Source organism: Gigantopelta aegis, chromosome 8 (assembly GCF_016097555.1).
Source record: "Gigantopelta aegis isolate Gae_Host chromosome 8, Gae_host_genome, whole genome shotgun sequence".
In the NCBI taxonomy this organism is placed as follows: Eukaryota; Metazoa; Mollusca; class Gastropoda; order Neomphalida; family Peltospiridae; genus Gigantopelta; species Gigantopelta aegis.
Window position 1 is genome coordinate 42,158,937 of NC_054706.1, and position 21,704 is coordinate 42,180,640.

At 35.2% G+C, this 21,704-nt stretch overlaps 1 protein-coding gene across 1 annotated transcript; it reads right to left on the reverse strand.

Annotated features, from left to right (window-relative positions):
* Positions 1 to 1,115: 1,115 nt before the first annotated feature.
* LOC121378666 (eukaryotic translation initiation factor 4E-binding protein 2-like) lies at positions 1,116 to 17,776 on the reverse strand. Its single transcript, XM_041506944.1, has 3 exons — positions 17,489 to 17,776; positions 6,361 to 6,537; positions 1,116 to 3,069 (listed from the first exon to the last, which is right to left on the reverse strand). The coding sequence occupies exons 1-3, from the start codon at positions 17,625 to 17,627 to the stop codon at positions 3,029 to 3,031; spliced, it is 357 nt and encodes a 118-aa protein (XP_041362878.1). The 5' UTR covers positions 17,628 to 17,776; the 3' UTR covers positions 1,116 to 3,028.
* Between the last annotated feature and the right edge of the window lie 3,928 nt (positions 17,777 to 21,704).

Here is a 21,704-nt window from a genome sequence, read left to right on the forward strand (position 1 = left end):
CTGTAACTATTTCATTTCAGTACATGTATCTTGAGTCATTGCAAAATTAAACAGATTTTTTTTAGAAAACACATTTTCATATCTCCTGAGTTCAAGGTTCATAACTCTGTCCAAAATGAGTAAATTGTCATGAAAGTCCAACTTGAACTGTAATAGTACATAAAGATATGCAACTGTACACAAAATTTCAGCTTAATATCTTGAGGAATTGCAAAAAAGAGGTCTCCTAATTTCAAAATCTACAGAAGGATGGAGATGAAACCAGGGTTTCTGCCACAGGGTAAAATGGGTATGGCGCCATACCCAAATATTTTGGCACATCTTTTTTTTTTGTAGTTAACTTTCTGACCAAATTAATTACTTGTTATCATTACTATATGATTTTCTTAACCCTAACCATAACCCATTTTCTTTCTGGGAGAGACCCCCCCCTCCAGGGTTTCTGCCAGTGGGTAAAATGGGTATGGCGCCATACCCAAAGGTTTTGGCAGGGTTTTTTTGACTTAACATTTGGAAAAAAATAATGACTCTTATCATTAATGTACGATTTTCTGATCCCTAACCCTAAATGTAACCAATTTTCTTTCTGGGAGGGGCCCCCTGTTGACTGTGGTTTCATTCAATTCCATAGTGCCATACCCAAAAATTTCTTTCTGGCAGAAACACTGGCCTCCATACTCCGTTGACTGTGGTTTCATTCAATTCCATAGTGCCATACCCAAACACTGGAAACCTATAGTACGTTGTCCTCAACATATATGAACACCCATTTGGTTTTAACATTTTTAAGATTATGAAATTTTATTTTGGCGGCTTAATATTCCCTTTTTAGGCCCTGCCTTCAAGCCCCTGGTGTGTGCTTGTGTGAGAATGACCAAATCTACAAATTTATGTCTCCATGTGCCAAGCACGCTTCCCACAAAATTTGTTTGGAATTGGTAAAGTAGTTTTGGAGAAGAAGTTGAAATATGAAAAGTTTACACACAATGCAGGGCCGACTTTGCTAGCTTTACCACGATAAACAAAGAAGCATCAAACTAGGTCACTTGAGCCTTTGGCTCAGGTGACCTAAAAACATGGTGTACTGAAACACAATGCATCTTTTTAGCAATGGGTTGACATTTTAAACTTTATTTCAATTCTTTTAAATACCATACTGTCAACAAGAGGCCCATGGGGTCAGAATCGCTCACCTAGTATTAAACTAACTATACCCCTGAAAGTGAAACATGGTAATGCTTTATCACAGATGGTAATCTGATGACCACTAATTTGACATTAACACAGCAAATTGAAGTAAAACATGTCTATCAATCGGAGGCCAGACCGCCACTCATGGATTTTGAATTGGCCTCAAATATAGCAACACTTGGTGAAAGACACGAGAGGATCATTTGGAATACATCTGTTTGAAATCTGACTGGTGGAACTTGAAAAGTTGAAAATGTCTCAGTCAATAAATGCTTCAGAAAATATGATTGAAAACAAATCCGGTTTTTAATACAGCAATTGAAAAACAATAAGTTTTTTGAGGCGAATAAAGTTTTTAAAAATTTGCCACATATTGAAGAAATTGGTTACTAAGTGCAACAAGCTTTAAATATAAATAATCTAACCTGAATGGACAAAATATTCCAAAAAGGTCGCCAAATCAAAATCTAGTGGGTGCATTTGTAACACCCACCCACCCACCCCAGCCCAGCTGAGAATGAAACTGTTCGTGTGCCCTTATTCTTCTCTTCTTCTTGTTTCACTGATTCTAAGTTATTGTAGGCTAAGTATAGCCATGGACACATTCATGTCTGTTTCAAAGACACAGCCATTTTAAAATGTGTCAACAATCCTGTGTTAAGCAAACACATTTATACAATAGTATCAGGTACAATATTTTACTGAAACCATCAATTACTTATGTAGAGAACTGTTACATTTTAAAATTATAAGTTGCAACATTTTTTTTTTTTTTTTCCCTTTTGGGACTCACCCTTGAGCCCCTGGGATGTGTGTGTGTGTGTGTCACAATGACCAAAATTCACAAATTTGTTTCTCCATGTACCAAGGACACTTCTCACAAAATTTGGTTGGAATTAGTCAAATAGTTTTGGAAAAGTTGAAAAGTTTAGTTTGTGCACTATGTGCGATGCACAACAGATGATGGCAGATGAAGAGAGATTGCAACAGGTCTGTTCAGCCTTCAGCTCAGGTGACCTAGAATCATACACTATGAGCCTGTGTGCAGTCAATCACAGCATGCATACTACTGTTCCCATTGTGTTCATTAAGCATCTGATATTTTAACACTGAAAGATCATCCAATACTACATACATACATATTAAAGTACAATGTAAAAGAACTGGGTTAGCAAAAACCTATTTTACAAATAGCTAATAACTGGACTTGGAATTTTACAAAAGTTTAATGAAAAACATATATAATTTGATTACACACATGAACTGCTATTTTCTATAACAAATGTCTTTGACAGAGGGGATGATGATGTATTCAGAAGCACATTAAATTCTGAGATAAATTATCTCCCCCCACCTTGTAAAAAAAAAAAAGAATGTTAGCAGTGTTTGCACCAATAAAAACATATGTACAACTTCAGGATTCAGAAAACCACATGAGCTTTTCTCAATGTTTCACTTTTAACAATAAAACATAACAAGCAATCTGTATGTACACCAACCAAAAAAATCCCCATATCATTAAAAAACCCAAAAAACAACAACAACCCAACTTTATGCAGTACTGAGTCTCCTCCACATCACAAGAATTGCATGGCCATGTCAGGTACAAAAGTTCTGATTCAGCTGATGAATATTTCTCACAGAGAGGCATGTGCCATCCTATGAATTAGCCGCTAGCCACCTGGGTAACTTGGCATTTTATAGAGGTTTCCTGGGTACAGGACAGCAAGTTCAAGGTTACTGTATCAAATAATAGGCTGTGTTTTACCACTGCACTCTGATACACACAAGCCTGACAGGAAGAATACAATGAAAGGCATTATGAATAATTCCCACTCTAGATGTCCATCTCAAACTGCGGCTGGTCTTCTGCAGGCACTACAAAGAAATAATCATAATGACATGTCAAACAAAAATAAACTGATTTGGTGTCACAGTTCCATCCATGCATGTTAAAAAAATCTAATTAAAATTAAATTAATTTTAAAATTAATTTTAACAAAGAAAAGTGATGTAAAATTAATTATTAGTAGTTCTATTTTTAAAAAAACTACTTTTTGTTTAAATTAACATATTGACATGAACATCCATAAATTTAGCTGTGAACGACACCAAATCAGTTTATGGTAAGCAAGATATTGGTATTCAAGTCCTAGATCATTCAAACCAAGTTTGAAGTTTCAATGATCTAGACTTACAAGTTTATGAAAAATGGAGCTGAACTTTTAAGATAAACTAATGAATAAATAAATGTTTAATGACGACTGGCTATTAGATGTTAACCAAAGGCCAAAGTTGTTGCCACTAAATTTTTGCCATAACTTAAAGCCGCACACCCTAGTTCCATCCAGCGAAAATAAATTATAATTTGGTTAATCTACAAACCTGTAACACACTTGGATCACGTTTTTATCAAATGGAGTGAAAAAGCAGGTTTTATATTGATAAATACCATGGGAATCCCCATGTCCCAATTGCTTGAAATAATTTTGAAAGTCAGTATTCTGATGTCACCGGTAGATGTCGCACGAAGCACAACAATGCCTATGTCACGACACATTTCACAGACTTGGGGTGCGTTCATTTCACCTCTCCTGGACATGTTCCAACTGTTCTGTCCTGGTTGTATCCCCTCTCCAGATATCGTAAGACTTAGCAAAATTATTGGTTTTAAGGGTTTGTAACGTTTTGTATTGAGACACTTACTTGTCTGAACTTTATTGTTACTGAAAATGTTCACGAACTGTGAAGAAAAATCTCACAAATGAACAACAACAAATCGGATGTTGATTGCGTGAACCGTGCACGAGAAAACAAACCGAACCAAAATGATAACGGTCACGTGATATACCAACGTCTGTGACATTGAAATGGAAATATCCCCTCTAAAAATAGATTGGACCTCGCTTGCTTAACGTTTTTTTCTCGACAGCACGTCTTGTGAAAAAATGCTAAAAATGCATTTCGTGGTTTTACAAACATCAGGATTACCAAAAAGCACTTCAGGTGAATGGAAATGTGTATTCTAAATAATAAAATGTAAGTAAAGTGCAATTTTATTTATGAAAAATGGGGTTTAATAGCGAAATGACAATAGTAAGCTACATCGTGTGGCATGGGCTGACAATTATTGGAAAAAAATGTCCTTGACAATAATAAGAAGTACTTGTGTGCATTGTTAAGATCATTTCATGGAATGGGCCCCTGGTAGACCCACCCAGGACCTGTGGGACACACTGTATTTAAGTTAATAAATCACAAAAACATCACGTTAGATAAAATTAATTATGCATAGATTTAACATGGGATCAATTAATTTTTAATTATTTATCACTGATACAAATATAAATAAAAATAGCCAATGATCGATTATAATTGAAAATTTATCAGTTTGCCTCATATCATAAAAATCCATAATCGATTGTGTGGGAAATGTTAACTGTAATTGTTCCTCCAGTTTACATGATGGAATTGGTGTAAATATGTTGGGGTTGGGGTTTGTTTTACGGTGTACATAAATAAAAATTATATTAAATAGTTACTGAAGGTAAAAATTTTGATTTATTGGGTCTATCTTGGTGAACACAATGCTAGGTACATGGTGTTTATGATTTAAAGCCTGATGTTCATATAATTCTAATGGATTGTGTAATCAAAGTTGATCATGCAAACTGATTATAACCGATGATGACATTCCAACCAATTCCCAACACTAACAGCAGAGTTTAAATTTATTGACGACACCAATGGTAATGGCTGTAACTGCAATATGAGTTCAGAAGCTTTTCTGATGACCAGACGCTTTACTAATGACTATTTCTTTGCCACTGGATAAAAATTATTGCCAACGGTTGAAGGGACAATTTTTGGGTTTTAATTTTATTTATTTTGAAATTTACCACAACAGATGTAATCTTAAATTTGTTACTTAGCTCACAGAATATGTCGTAAGTAATGTTTCATCTAAGTTACCTATACGTTTTAAACATACAGCCTGAAAATTAATGTTCAGCTTTGATTAACATAAACGGTGCCAGTTCTAAATTGGTGCTTAGAATCTATAGGAAATCAATATTTTTTTTCTTATTTTTGTGATGAATTCAACTAAAGCACCCAGCATAATGTTTTATTATACTAAACATGCATAAACACCACTAAGGCATTTGAGGTTTATTTTTCTTTATTTAGACTTAGGTACTTGGGACATTAATATATGTTAAACACTGTCCCTGAAGCTATCTTAAGGAACTCAGTTCACTCTGAGTGAGAGTGAGAGAGAGAGAGAGAGTATCTGGCATGAGAGAAAGACGTTTGGGGCCAACTCTCCATATCATATACTAGTTTATGTTATCATGGATAAAGAATATAATCGATATCGAACTTGTGTAGTTTTTGTGTATGAGGGTGCTTTATGCACTAGTCCACATTTAGCTGTACAAATGTTTTTGTATATAATGTTATAGTTTTGTGCTGGGATGCCGTTAAATATTCATTCTGTTATATCATAACTGTTTTTGGTGTATACACGTCAGTTTGGTTCAATACGATTTTGCAAATGGTGTGTCAGTGGGTAATATCATGAAATCCACTTCCAGATCAATGTGCATTCAGGACACCAAATTTTGTGAGTCAACAGCATAATAATCATCGACCTTTACTTTGAGACACACCATCCCCAGGGTTCAAAACTCGCCAAAAATATAGTGGCCCCAAAAATAATAATGCATGTTGGCAAATTCTGGTAAGCGAACCGCAAGCAAGATTTTAATGTGGAATACAAATATTAATAGTGGCTCATGTGTTATAGCTCTAAAAAAAATAGTTATATTTGGGGGACTAACACCATTATTTTTTTTAAAATAAAGTCGACCAAACAGGACATGCGACTTTGCTATAGGCCATTTCGAGCCCAGAGTCCCAATAACTGAGGTGTATGCCCAGGAGAGCATTCTTAAACATTAATACAAACACAAGATAAACTAAACAGAAAATGTTATAATTATGTACTCTGGAAGGAATTCATATATTAATATATTTATCCTGAATTGTGAAGAAGAAAAAAATTCAATGTCCAGCTATTTTAAGGGTATATATTTTTTGTATCTTATAAAAGATGTGGTCAATGGTCAAGTCCCCTTTGTGACTCATGTACTACATAGTACTACATACGTGTGTTAGCTGCCTTCTCTTTCTCATCTACAGTTTTCAGGCCATTTTCCTTTGCTATCTCAACTTCCCCCATCGTAGTTATGCCAGGTATTTTGGCCATGTTGGTTGGAGGACTCTTTGTAAGTGGCGAGTTGCGACACTTTAGTAGGAAACTCCTTTCATACACAATTCTCGTTCCTGAAAAAAAAAAACTTGACAATGCCAGAATTTGAAGATGTTTCGACGATGCAGGGCACAATATTTTACGCAAACCGCCATTCTGTTCACGTGTCGGTTACGCAAAGGCCACAAACTGGTTACGTCATGACCTGTAAACGTTCAGAAATTAAAACTTGCAAACTTCACGATTACAAGACGTTTATTCATGCAGACATACTACTAGTATTTCGACAAATGTTTTAGGCTGAATTTTAGATACTTGATGCGCAGCAAATCAGTAAACAACGTTATATTTCAACAGTTGTAATTTGCAACCAGTTAAAGTAAATGTTCAGTATAGAGTTGAGCCAAAAGTTTTAAAGAAATGTGCTCAGACCGCTGGGGATGGCTAAATTATCTGCTGATATTTTATCTCTAAAGGAATATATGTAGATATAATATTGGATTGCCTATAATTTTACACATGTTAAAAACAGTTTTAACGTAAACAGGAATCCAAAAGTGTCAAAAAAGTTTTAAAATACTAACATCGCATAATGAGCTTTAAAAAAAACAACATTTGGAACGTCACTGTAGTATAGAAGTACCATCGATAAAGTGAAAGTAGCATAGCCACCGCAAAACGGAATCCCTCCAAATGATTATGTATATATTTCAAAGGCGTAGTGCCCATTACGCATGTGCGTAATGCAAAAACAAAATCCGGGAATAGGTTGAGGCTGTCTGTAATTGTTCTATAAAATATCCTCTTAAAATTGACTTGAAAAAAAGATTAAAAAAAAAAAAAAAAAAAAAAAAAAAAAAAAAGCCTCCGAAAAGGCTCAGATTGCATCTACAAACGCCCCGAGTTTCAAACTTTTCACAGGGGGAGGCCCCCTGAATATCCTTGCTCGGGCATGCCTTTGGCGTGCGTAACGCTAAGAAAATTTCGGGCTACGCCCCTGTATTTTGTTTCAGTACTGGGGCTGATATTCAGTTCTTTTATAATATTGTTAACTTTAACAAGCATTAAAGACTTTTTTTTTTTGGTAAAATGTTTTCTTTTGTATTTGTTTTAACTTTGTTTCAGCTAAAAACTATGTATTTAAAATATAATTTCAATGTAATTTTGAGGTAACCGATCAGGTAACTCACGGGTTACGCAAATATAATTCATGTAACCGAACAATTGGTTACCTAGGTAAAAACCACGTGAACCGACTTCCGGTTCCCTCAGATTTTGAAATATTGTCCTTGGCTAATGTTAATATGAACTTTTACTCTTTTATTTAACTATAGTATAAGCATATTGTCACTGACCATTCACTTATATAATAGCCCAACATAGTATTACCTGAAAAAAGATATGTTAATTTGTCCCTAAAAATACTTTATTCAACCATCTACATGTACATATACCACCATATCCCACTTATTAATGATATTTTTATAAGTATTGAATTATAGCAATGGTCAATAATTCAGAAAAAATAACAGTACTTAATATGAAGACATGTGATGTATTATATTTCGAGTCATATAGCAAGCATCCTTTGAATAACCTCAGTGTCAAAATGGTTTGTCAATCTCCTGTGTTTTCAATGTTTACACTTAAAACTTGAGTACAATTACATTGGTAAGTATATTAATGTCATGGATGGGTAAAGTTTACTGGTGGCCAACCATCTGCTAGTGAAATATTACACATGGCAGGAAATCGAAAGAAGTGACTTAATTGTACAGTTTCATTGGTCGACTGTTGACAAATACAGCCAATAGACAAACGTCTTAGTAATAGCACAAAACAGTCGATAATACCAACTTCAGCCAAGTTCAGGTTGCAATGGAGAATGCAGAATGATAAACGCTTGTTTAATAAACTTGGAATTTAAAAATATAGAAAATTTTTAATATATTCAGAAATGGTTGCTTCCCCAAAAAATAATGATAGCGAATTTGGAAAAATTTCCAGATATTTGACATTAATTCCGGAATTCCGGATATGGGTTAAAAATTCCGGATTTTTCTGAAAATTTCGTTAAGTTGGTCGCCCTGTTTCATTGGTTTGTTTTCTGTGTTAACCCAACGGCGAAGTCAGAAACAAAATAAATATGATTTTCTCACATACAATTTCAATATACCATTTTAGGAATGACAGTAATTATTATTAATTATTTTTTATGCAACTTAAGCCATCAATTTAAAAGTAGCAATTGTCAATAACAATTTAACAAAAAGTTATATTTACATCATATTCATAAACAGGTTTGAATAATGTTAAAAATTTGTTTTGTTCAATGACATTACTAGAACATATTGATTAATTAATCATTGGCTACTGGATTTGATAATTCTGACTGGTAGTCTTTAGAGGAAAGTTGTTACATTGTTCAGTTAGTAGCATAGAATCTTTTATAAAGAAAAAATAACAGGTCCACCAACGAGGTTCGATCCTATGATGAAAACACTAACGACTGCGCTAAATTCCATTCTCAGATTGATAAAAAGCTGACATCATAACTTTAAAGAAGTAAGCTGTAACTGATAAATGGAAAACATTATTTTTATGGCTGGCCACATAAATAGCTGGCAACCAAAAAGACATTATGTGCTGTTGACATAAAATGATCACATCAACATAAAATACATGCATGTACATGTGTGTAATTGTACATAGAAGATGACAACTTAATATGCAAATTTTGACACTTAATATTAAATGTATACCACTGTCAAGTATTTAAATTATACATGCATGTATTTCTACAAATGATAAATGAAACTTGTTAGTCCGCTACTGGCCTGATGGATACTTGGCTAATGTTAATATCAACTTTTACTCTTTTACTTAACTATAGTATAAGCATATTGTCACTGACCATTCACTTATATAATAGCCCAACATAGTATTACCTAAAAAAAGATGTTAATTTGTCCCTAAACATACTTTTTTCAACCATCTACATGTACATATACCACCATATCCCACTTATTAATGATATTTTTATAAGTATTGAATTGTAGCAATGGTCAATAATTCGGAAAAAATAGCAGTAATAACATGAACAGACATGTGATGTATTATATTTCTATAGCAGGCATCCTTTGAATAACCTCAGTGTCAAAATGGGGGGGGGGGGGGGGGGGGGGTATACAGGAGCAAACACAATGAAAAAGTTATTTAAGAAATAATTAAAATGTGTTCTGAATGATAACAACAAAGAACTTTTGTGTTTTCAATGTTTACACTTAAAACTTGAGTACAATTACATTGGTAAGTATATTAATGTCATGATTACTGGTGGCCAACTATCTGCTAGTGAAATATTACATGTGACAGGAAATCGAACACAGTGACTTAAGCGGGAAAAGACAATTCAAAAATCAAATTTTAAAGAAATTCATTATATGGCTACAGTGTTCTCACTGGGTGAAAATTAAAGGAGGGCGGCCGCTTGGCATCAACCCCCCCCCCCCCCCCAAAAAAAACAATAGACGAAAAGCAACAAAAACAAAGGGGGGAGGGGGGAGGGGGGAGTTTGGTTACCATATTGTTGTGTGTTGGTAGACTTGTGAAAAGACATACTCCTTATTTTGGCTACAAAAAAAGCACAAAAAGGTTTATAAATACGAAATACAAACAGGCTCATCTTTTAATTAACCCAAAGATGTTGTCGGTCTGACATTTACAGACAGTTCCGGTTTTGCTGAACCGATCAAAGTTTTAATATTATTATTTTTAATAAAGATTTCAAGATATACGAAAAACAATAAAGATGTTTGTAAAGTGATCCCCTAATGTCAGATACATTTTTTGTTATTTCAATCTTCATCGAATGAATCGATCGCTGTGATAAAATATTATCGCCAGCTGATAAAAAGTAGTTTCAATCGTTTTTTGTAAAGGTGGTGTATATATTATTTGGCTCTCAAGATAAATGATTTTAATGATAAACACTACCACTTCCGTTGTTTTTATTAGCATTCATATTCCCTAAAATGAAAAGTTTACAATATTTTATAAAGAACTGTTGAATAAACAAAATGACAGAAAGTAAAAATCATCAGTTACAACCAATTATATCTGCAACGGAGGACAAAATATCAGATGATAGTTAGTGGAAAAAAAAGACAGAATGACCGTTCTGATCACGTGACAAATTTGGCGCCAAATAAGTGAGGGGTTTTTTCAATCAGAGTTTGCCGAATCCGTAAAAAATAAAAATGTTTTCATTGCTCAAATAAAATATAACTTTTATTGCGTCTATTAAACATACAAATGGATACAGATATTAGACAAAATAGAGGCTGTTAAAAATACTGTTAAATTACGTTACGGTAACTGTCGTAAATGTTTCGTCAATTGCTTTTTTGTACACAACGCAGTTTGTTTCCTTTGATGTCCAGTATGCAGACTGATCGTTGTTTTTTTGTGTGGAAAAAAGTGTGCATTTGAAAATAGTGGATATAGGTGCTGGAAAATAAAGAGGGGCGCAGAAGAATAAAGGAGGGCGGAGAACATGAAAGAAGGGCAGCAAAATGGAATAGTGGGGCAGACCGCCCCACTTAAATGGAGCAGCGAGAACACTGGGCTAACTCAAAAAGATTGTATATATATATCTGTCTGTGTGTTTCCCCCCTCTTTTTCGCACCTTCCTACACCAATGATTAAAAAAACAAAAAACGCTAGCTCACATTAATTTCTATTCTATTCTTTCACTGACATTTGTTTGATAAATGTTATTCTGACAAATCAATCAGTATATGTGTTATTTATCTAGCGTCTTCTAGTTTAATGCCTCACTTACTTGTGATAGGGATGTTGGCAATCAGGGAAGACAATATATTTTGATAATAACAGCTCAGAGCCGACTTGACCTGTTTAATGTGTGTAGCAGTTTGGATAATGTTCCACACCTGTACAGAATAATATTTTTTTTGTCTGTCAGTTAACGAGTTAGATCTTGCCAATATATTTTTGTATATGTCTAACATGGGATATATTGCTATCTGAGCAACTGACATCACTGTTCTTGTTGACAATTAACTACCGAATACACTGAACACCAGGCCATGCATTACTGTGTTACACTCTCATATTGTGCATTTAATTCTTAAAATTTTGTTTGTGGGTGGTTAGAGAGATGAGTTTGTTAAAATTATTTACCCACCCCGACTGAGGGGACTGGAAGGGGGTTGGGGGTTAGCAAAAATGGGACAATGGTTTAGGATCAAACTTTTAAAAATTATGTTAATTAATAGCCCCCTTTTTAGGTACAATGGGGTTGTGTTCCTGGAAACACTGTTTTTCAGCCTGATATAAAGTTTGTTGTAATTGATCAGAAATTTGGGCTAGTGTTTTATTTTGGTGGACTAGTGGAATTTACAAACCCACTAGCCAGTGTTCGAAATAAGCACTTAATTTATCCGTTTGTCCTGACAAGTGATAATCTGCTGGGACAAGCAAAATGGACCTCAGTGGTTGTCCAGTGGACCAGTAGAAGTTTATAATGCTGTTTCATTGTGAGCAATCACAAACACTGTCCTTGCTCTTGAATAAACTAACAACTTATCTGGACAAGTAAAAATTGATGGACAAGTAGATTTGTAGATGTACTTGTCTGTTGGACTAGTGAAAAATTCTGCTTATTTTTATCACTGCTAGCCTGTGTCATACTCTGGTTGGTAGATAGTCTTGTTCATATACAGGTATAATGAGAAAGTTCAGCTGTTCTAACAATTCTGCAAAGGGTCAAGTGCAAGGTGTTACTGTCCTACAAGTTGCTTCATAATGACCTAAAAAGATTAAAGCTAAAATGGCAGTACATGTTTGACAGAGCTTTCATTATTTAGACCAGCACACTGATTCCCTAGTCACAACTGAAATTACTCTACAGTGAAGTTTTCACTTGTCTACCAGGGTGCAAGGATTTCTGTTTAGGAGCCAGATGGTACATACATCTATTTTTCTAGGCACATTTAACAAATTTAGGAGCCATGTTTATATATACACAGGGCTTCTAGAATTTGATAAAAATCGACTAGCCACAGAATCGGTGATTGTAAAATTATACTAGCCATGATTACAAATTCACTAGCCCTACTTTAAATAAATATACTTTTACTAATATATGTAGTAATAATCAAATATGTCACGTACAGAAGGAGATATAGCTTAAAAACCCTTAGATTGGGGGTGGGAAGATGGGGCATGATATTCATATTTACAAAATCAGACTTAATCGGGCTAGTTAGAATAGTTATTTACTAGCCCAACACTGAATATCACTAGCCATGGGAGTGGGGCTACCATAATCTAGAAGCCTTGATATAAAGGTTATTTTTCTGTATGTACATGTAGTCAAATTTCTTCAATTTATGTCAATAAACTTCAATAAAAAAATATTTATTATAAATAGAATCATGGACTATACTAGCATAAGCTAACAATTTAACGGAACTTGGTGTTTCTGAGACAAAGTTGCCCACGTTTGTGGTGAATATGACATGAAAATTGTCCTATGGATGACATTAAATTGTATACAGTGACCTCGCTGGGTGAAAATTAAAGGAGGGATGTCACGCGCCCCCCCCCCCTATTTATAAAAAAAAATTGAAAAAAAAAAAAAAGAGGAATGTTTGGTTACCCTATATTGTTGTGTTGAAATACCTATCCCTTATTTTGCCCCTCAGTATCTAGTACTGAAAAGTTGGTACAATGACAGCATGTACAAGCTGCCTTATCTTTTGTGCACTGTTAGTTAAAACGTAGTTCAGTTAAAACAGTGTCAGTCTGATATTCATGGGTATTCGTTTTGATAAACTGATCAAAGTTTTAATATAATTTTAATAAAGATTTTAAGTTATCTAAAAATAATTATAAAGAAATTTTTTTGATATTTTTTAAGTGATCCCCTACTGTGGGATAAAAATTTTCTGTTCTTTTTATTGCAATCTTCATCGAGTGAATTGATCACATTGATATTGCCAGCTGATAAAAAGTAGTTTTGTTTTGGTAAAGGCAGTGTATATATTATTTGGCACTCAAGATAAATGATTTAAATAATGAACACTACCACTTCCGTTATAAGCGGTGATATCCCCCGCAAAAAGAAATTAAACATTTCTAATATTTTATAAAGAATTGCTGAATAAACAAATGACAGTAAGTAAAAATCATCAGTTAGTACTTACGACCAATTAAATCTGCATTTGAGGATAAAACATCAGACACGAGTTAGTGGACACAAAAGACAGAATGACCGCTCTGATCACGTGTCAAATTTGGTGCCAAATAAGTGGTTTTTCAGTCGGAGATTGTCGAAACGATAAAAATAAAATGTTTTCATTACTAAAATAAAATACAACTTTTATTGTGTGTATCAAACATACAAATGGATACTGGTATGGTACACAACAGAGGCTGTTAAAAAATAGTGTTAAATTATGTATATAACTACGGTCACTGTCATCAGTTATGCTTCTGTACACAACGCGGCTTGTTTCCTTTGATGTCCAGTGTGCAGACTGACCGATGTGAAAAAAGTGTGCATTTTGAAATAGCGGAGCTGGGTTCTGTAAATTATAACAGGATGCCGAAAATAAAGAGGGGCCCAGAAAAACAAATGGGGCTGCCAAGGTGAAAAGGGGCGGCATAACACGAAAACAAGGCCAAATGCAGTGAGAACGTATATTATACAACACAGGATACGCGCATGACTAGTTCCTTTGAGAAGTCCTAACTAAACACCCATTAACTCCAACCAGGACCCAAATGCCTGGTTAAATACTGGCAGATGTTTTTAAAAATGTCCGTTGGTGAAGAGCTTGACCGACGGCAGTAATTTTTATTCAGTGGCACAAGAGTGCCATCAGTGACACCCCCTACTGACGATAGTTTATATGTCACTGACGGCGATTGCCACCATTAAGTTCCAGCCCTGATATATACTCACGGAAAAAAGTTCCTGTGCACCAAATGATTGTATATATAGAATATAATTTACTTGAAATCTGGTTATAAAAATTTCAGTAACTGAATATGTAATCACTCCCGTCGATATTCCAGTGGTGTCCTGTCAGTTGCACGAACTATTCATACTTTGTGATCACACGTTGCATTACTAGCATTCTTGGTCATTGGACTTTAAAACTATTGTATGGATGGGTATGATTGAGGTTAGAACGGCACAAACGCTGTTGCTAGTAATTTTGGTATTCATTGGTGTTCATCAGAACATTATGCAATATCTGCGGAGATGTTCTCGACAGTTTAGGGGTACTAGGGATCTTCCATGTTTAGGGAGTCGACATGTGACACCATGTCAGCAAATCGTCAGTATTAAGTGGGTGCACATATGGAATCATTTGGAAATGTCTTCAAATGATACGTTTCACATCCTAATGCATCTCTAAGTTAAGGCCAACCAGTGGAAGAACAAAAAGCAACCGATTAGGTGATAACAAAGTACGACCATGACCATACATCAGTACGTTGTTCTGTTACATCATCACCGACGGCGCACCAAACATTGTGTAGACAGTACTTCAGGTTCAGAAGGCAGGAGAGGATCACCATACTTTTAACAGATAAATAGTACATCTTTGTAAATCACAATATTTTTAAATTTTAAAAATACAAGTCCTACTGAAATTTTAATGATGCACAGTAACTTTTTTCCGTGAGTATATATACATGTATTCAGTATACACACCATTGATGCAAATAATAAAGACCTTGAAATGCATAGCATTTATCAAAGAAACATAATTGTGCAATTTGTACCAGCACATGAAAATATCTATATTTGTCTCTTGTGTATTACTTAATAATATCAGGATTACTATGTATTGATGATAAATTTTATTTGTTACAAATCTGGATTAAAAAAAAGAAGAGTGAAAAATGTTTGACCCGTACCCCTCTATATCAAAGGCTCTAAAGACTAACTCTAACCACTGAAAGGGGGTGGAGGGTATGGGTCGAACTCATGCCAGATTGTACATTCATATCAAAGTCGGTAGATGTCTGTTAATGATTACAAAATTTCACTAGCCGTAACCGGGGTCTAGTGGATTTGTCAAAAAATGGTATGTATTGCAAATCAAGTACCTATATCACAATTACAAACATTCTGGCTAGCAATTATAAACGTCAAAATGTCCGTTAATTGATCTATTAACCATCAGCTATTGGATGTCAAAACATTTGGTAATTTTTACATAGTCTTTGAGAAAACTAGTCAGGGCTTCTAGATTATGGTAGCCCGACTCCCATGGCTAGTGATATTCAGTGAGGGGCTAGTACATAAATTATTTTTCAAAATATGTAATGTCACGTCCTGGCTGAAATTAAAATCCTTTTTAATTCTCCTTCTTCTCAATGTTCCAAGTATAAATAAAAGGTATAATGATGACTGGTTGTATTAAATGATTAAAATAACCACCTCAAACTTTGAGCCTGGACGTGACATTCAACATGGCATGTTAAATAGAGTAAAGATTAAAAATGTATTAAATCTTTCTATATGGAGAAATTGGCAAAACTGACTCGATAATGCACATGTACCTAAAAGAAATTACTTTTATTTTCAATATTTTTGCTCTCATCAAGAATCGGAAACTGAGAAACTGGACATTTGGGGGAGCATGTTCGAATATATTTAACATGGATTTATGTAGATACAAAAATACTATTATCAATTAATTCTATGCTTCTATGTTTTGACCAAACAATGAATTATTGATAATCCACCAATTTAAAGAATATTGTATTTATACCAAATGTTCCAGTTTGTGAATCCAAACTGGTGTACACATACAATAAATATTGTGTCAAAGAATTGTTCAAATACAATGTGCTGCTAAAATCTTAAGTTTATTCCTTGGCAGATATACAGGTATCCAAACGTGAATTGGAAGATATAAACCAACATTTCTCCAGTGAACGATATCCTTCCCCCTCTTTTCACCCCAATATAAGGATTTTTAAGCTCAAGCTCCCCATTTAGGTGATATATCCATGGGCGGATCCAAGGGGGGGGAACCAGGGGGACGCGTCCCCCCCCCAAATTGTTCAAGTGCCCTCAAAATGTCCAAGTGCCCTTTTTGTTTGTAGAAATTTTTTTTTTTAAGTAAACAATAATTATATTGTAGATATATGAAATCAAGATTTTCGTGTACATGCGCAAGCTTGCAGATATGTGTCTGTGTTATTGAGTCTCAATGGGGCCCCATTGAGGTTCTAACGCGAGTGACTCCAATTTACTTCATTATTGCTAGTATATTATGACGTAGAACTGTAGGAATTCATATTAATTGTAAATATCAAAACTTGTAGTAAGGTGCCCTTTTGACGAGTCAATGTGCCCTTCTTTTTTGGTCCCCCCCTAAAAATATTTCCTGGATCCGCCCATGATATCTGATTATTACTATTGATAAAATTGTACTTATTTAGTGAATTTTTAATTATGGCTAGTACATTTTTAAAATCACCGATTATTTTTATAAAATTCTAGAATCCCCGCTAATGCAGGTGCACAACCACTTTCTACGTCTGTTTGGACTATGAGGAAACCTGCTACATTTTTCCATTAGTAGCAAGGAATATTTTATATACACCATCCCATACTGGATAGCACATACCACAGCCTTTGAGAAACAAGAAGTAGCCCAATGGCCCACCGACAGGGATCGATCCCAGTCCAATTGCGAATCGGGTGCTTTACCTTTGGGTTATGCCACACACACAATCTCCCCAACCTGAAATCATACAATCGTAACAATATAAAACAGTGTAATGTTGCCAAACAAAAGTCACATGGCCACATCGTCGCCATATTGGAAACTATTTGGTTTTAGACGTTCATCATGTTGCATTACAAACCTTTCGGGATCTTTATTTTTTTAAGCAACAGAGTTTAAATCACACAGCTATTGGTATGCATAAGAACATTCATTGTGCATAACTTTGACATAATGTCCTGTTTACCTCCAGGCGTCGTGGAGAAAAGAGTTCCTCCGGGAGTAGTGCAGTAGTCGCCAGGGAGCTGAGATATATCATTCAATAAAACCCTTCTTGTTGGAATCTCTCGCACCCTCGAAGCCGGCGACGAATCCTGGACAGACATCTTAGCGCAGATTCTTTAACAATCTTATTTTAATTTTTTAAAGTCACGTCTTCACAGCACATATACCCGTGTGTTTACAACCGACAGACACTCACTCTTTCGCACTAACCACAAACAACAACACCACAGGAAGGTCACATGCCCAGCTGATCAGTGTTCAACAACAGTGAATGACGCTAACGCTCGTGAACTATTTGACTGGTCCCTTATGTGGTCATTCGGTTTAACATGAAGCGCATAAACCAGTCTGCCGAGCGTTTTTGTTCGGTCTGGCTGAACACGCATTGATCTCGTTCTTGAAGCTCATTAATATTCACGGATATAGCTGTTTTGATGACCTCGCTTAACCGAAACGGGGTTAACTTTTGGGTTATTCGGTTAGCCATGTCAGGTCGAGGTATTAAAGTAGCTCTGGTTAATCACCAACAGAGTATAATAATGACGTAGTTTGTTTATGTTACACGTTTACAGATAAGTATCAAAGAAAGCAACTGTGATGGTACCAGAGTTTATCTCACCAAAGGGGTGGGGGTGGGAAGAATGGGGGGACGATTAAAAAACAAAGCTGACCGAATTTTATCATAAATAGACAGGTCTATGGAATACCGGCAGTGACATTAAAATTGCAATTTTCTATTTACGCGTTCCTATTCACGTCTTACTATATTTCTTCGTTGCTAATTGCTGGTCGCTAATTGCTCGTTACTAAGTGCTTGTGGCTTCTTGCTAATTGCTATTTTCTGATTGTTCTTTACTGTGTGTAAATAATTATCGTGACTTTATATTTGGTTAATTATCTGTGTAGTTTTGAGGGGCTGGATCTTGCTTAGTCGGCAGAGCACTTAATTTATGCGATCGCATGAGATACTTTGATCGTTTGAGGGACATTATCAGATAAAGTCCCAAATTGATGTCGCCAACCTCTATGAGCTTTATTTTTCCCATCCCTAGCCATGGAAGACAGGCGTATTCCATGACGTCAGCCCATGCGGAATAAATCGGTCTGGCATGACCACGTGACTTCTGTTGTTTGAGCTGATATTAACATCGGGTGACGTCACACAAGAAATGCTTTTTATATTTCATAAAAACAAGGAAACCTGCTGTCATAATGAAATTATACTATTATTTTCGGTATAAACCATTTTTGGGTACGATCTTTTCAACCGTTATGATTATTTCAATGCAAGATAAAAAATAAAAAATGTAGGTTTTTCACGTTTTCCCAAAATGCTTGGGAGAAAAATAATCCTCCATTATGTATCCATGTGGGACAGGGCTATTCCACCCTCGGGTACAGAATATAATGTCAGAGACTCGGCAAGCTTCGTCCCTGACAACAAATTATGTACCCTCGGGTGGAACAGCCCTGCCCTCCCCCCCCCCCCCCCCCCCCCCCCCCCCCCCCCCCCCCCCCCCCACACACAATAATACTCGTTAGATTCTTAAAGGTTTGTTTTGTTTAATGACACCACTGTCGTCAACATATAATGTATGTTTGTTTACGTTACAGTATTTACACTCGGGCCGTAGTCTACGGCATTGAGGATATATATATATATATATATATATATATATATATATATATATATATATATATATATATATATATATCGTCGCTGTCGGACGGAAATGGCCAAAGTCAAATTTCGGCTCTTTACAGGAGGGCTAAAAAATGTTGTAAGTTTTAAACATTTTGTAATAAATAAATAATAATTCATATAACGACCTAATTACTAGTACTGAAACATATGAAAATCCGTTTACTGTGTTTGTTTCAGTTCGTGACGACTTATTTGAGATACGTCATTTTCCAAACTTATCATTAGAAACATTGTGTTGTCTCTACTTAGTTACGCCATTTCTTCACTTTTAAAATATAAGAATCACTAGTATTGGATTAACAGTATAACGCTGCAAAACTTTATTAACAATCAAACAAACTAAAAAACCCGATGCAAACATATTATTAACTTTATTAACAATCAAACAAACTAAAAAAAAAAAAACCCAACCTTAAAGCAACTTGTTACCTGAAATAAAATATTAATGTAGGCCTACACTGTATCTCCAACTTAATTGTTGTTAAAACAAATTAAACAAACTTGCACTTCATCTGGTACAAGTGTATCATAGAAACTGGCAGATAATGACATTTAATAATACATGTACTTCCTTCAGGTTTTTTTCCCGTTTAAATGCTCGAATTACCATTTAAAAAACACGATTCATGTGTCACTATTTAACTGCTGTGAGGCAAAAAGAAAAAAAAAGAGTACTTTCTCGGGTTCAAGCATATCATAGTTTGAGGTAGTCATCGGACACATTATAACTGTACTTCTTTCAGTTATTTGAAGTGCTCAAATTATCTCAAATAAAATGTTAATATATCATCCATTTAACTGTTGTGAGACACCAATTAAACAACTGAGTCTTTGGGTATCTGATAGTACTTCCTTCAGTTTGTGTAAATACTCAAATTACTTCAGATATAATGTTAATGTATCATCAAATCAACCGAACAGTGTCAGAAACAATTTAAACAAAAATTAATGTAGTTCCTCGGAGAGAAATATATCGTAGAAAGTGATCGTCTTTTAGCATTTGATAGCACAACCTTCAGCTTGTGTAATGCTAAAACGCTAAATGTTCTCAAATATAAAGTTAATGTATGCTCAATATAAATGAACAAACACGAATGTTCTCAGGTATGGACAAGAGTGTCATAAAAACTGTGATAGTCCCTTGGCATCACCTCCTTCAGCTTTTGCAAATGTTCATATTTGGTTATTTTAATGGGAAGTTTGCTGTGATATAGACTGGAAACTGCATCCTCTGTGGATGTTCGTGTACTTCTTGGTTTGGGTAAGTCATTGTAATTATCATCAGAGTAATTCGTCTTAAATTGGATTTTACCCTCAGGTAAGTATTTCAAAATTCTAATGTAAGACAGAAGAACCCACTCCTTGTCCTGGCCGTATTGATGGATAAAAAGACAGTGCACTGTAATCACTGAAAAATGTGTGATCTAGGTACTTTATTTTGTATGGTGGACGTAAACGTGCAGATTTGATTGCATCCACATAATGCTGTGGAATGAAAACCGATTTGCTTTTTATCTTCCGTTCTATACAACTGTGAATGCTATCACACTCCATTTGGGTGTGCCTGCGTTCTAGATATTTCTGTTCAATTGTTATGTTATTTTTCATTGAGAACAGTAGAAGTGCATTCGAGAGAGTTGCGTTTCTGTTTTGATAAGTGCACCCATCACTATATATTGTCACTTTTTTTTTTACCTCTGAGAGGTTCAGTATGTTTAAATAGTCAATAACACACGATGCAAAACAATTTGCGGTGAGCTCGCCCTCCCCTTCGTGCCAAAAATAACACATAACGTCACCGGAAGCTAAATCGTATATTGTGAAGTTGTGACAAGATAGTTTCATTTTGCAGTATAGGCTACTTGCTTCAAATTTTGGACAGACAAGTAGACTTTCTAAGTCCAGAGTGATAACGTTTTCTGATCTGTCAACGATAGCTTTCTCTTTATCTACACGTTTGGATTCTCTTGCTTCAGTCTTCCTTTTGATGTGTGCTTGGTACTCATCTTCAGAAATATTGTTCGTTTAATATGAGCAGCACAGATCGCATTGATCCGTCTTTGGATGCCAAAGGGACAAGTTCATTTCATGGAATAATTGTTTGAATCCAGTTCTGTGATATGGACGTTTCCCGTCAGCTTCACTTACTCGAATGTATTCACGATACAGTTCATTTAAACTCGTGAACAATGGTTCTAAATACTGCTTTGTTGATGATGCCCGGCAGTAGTGTGAAGGAACGTTTGGTAGCTTTTCAAGGAAGTCCCGTGCAGATGATAATCGAATCATCCGATGGTTCTGTCTGTCATTGCCTTCAGTTCCCAATGTTGCTATATCTTTTGGCAATCCACAGTTGCTGCTATTAATCAAGTTGGAACTGTTTTTTCACTAATGCCCAAAGTTGACAAAAACATGTTTTTGCAAACATTTAGACGTTCAGTTCCTTTCCACAAGAAACACTGGTATGAAAAGT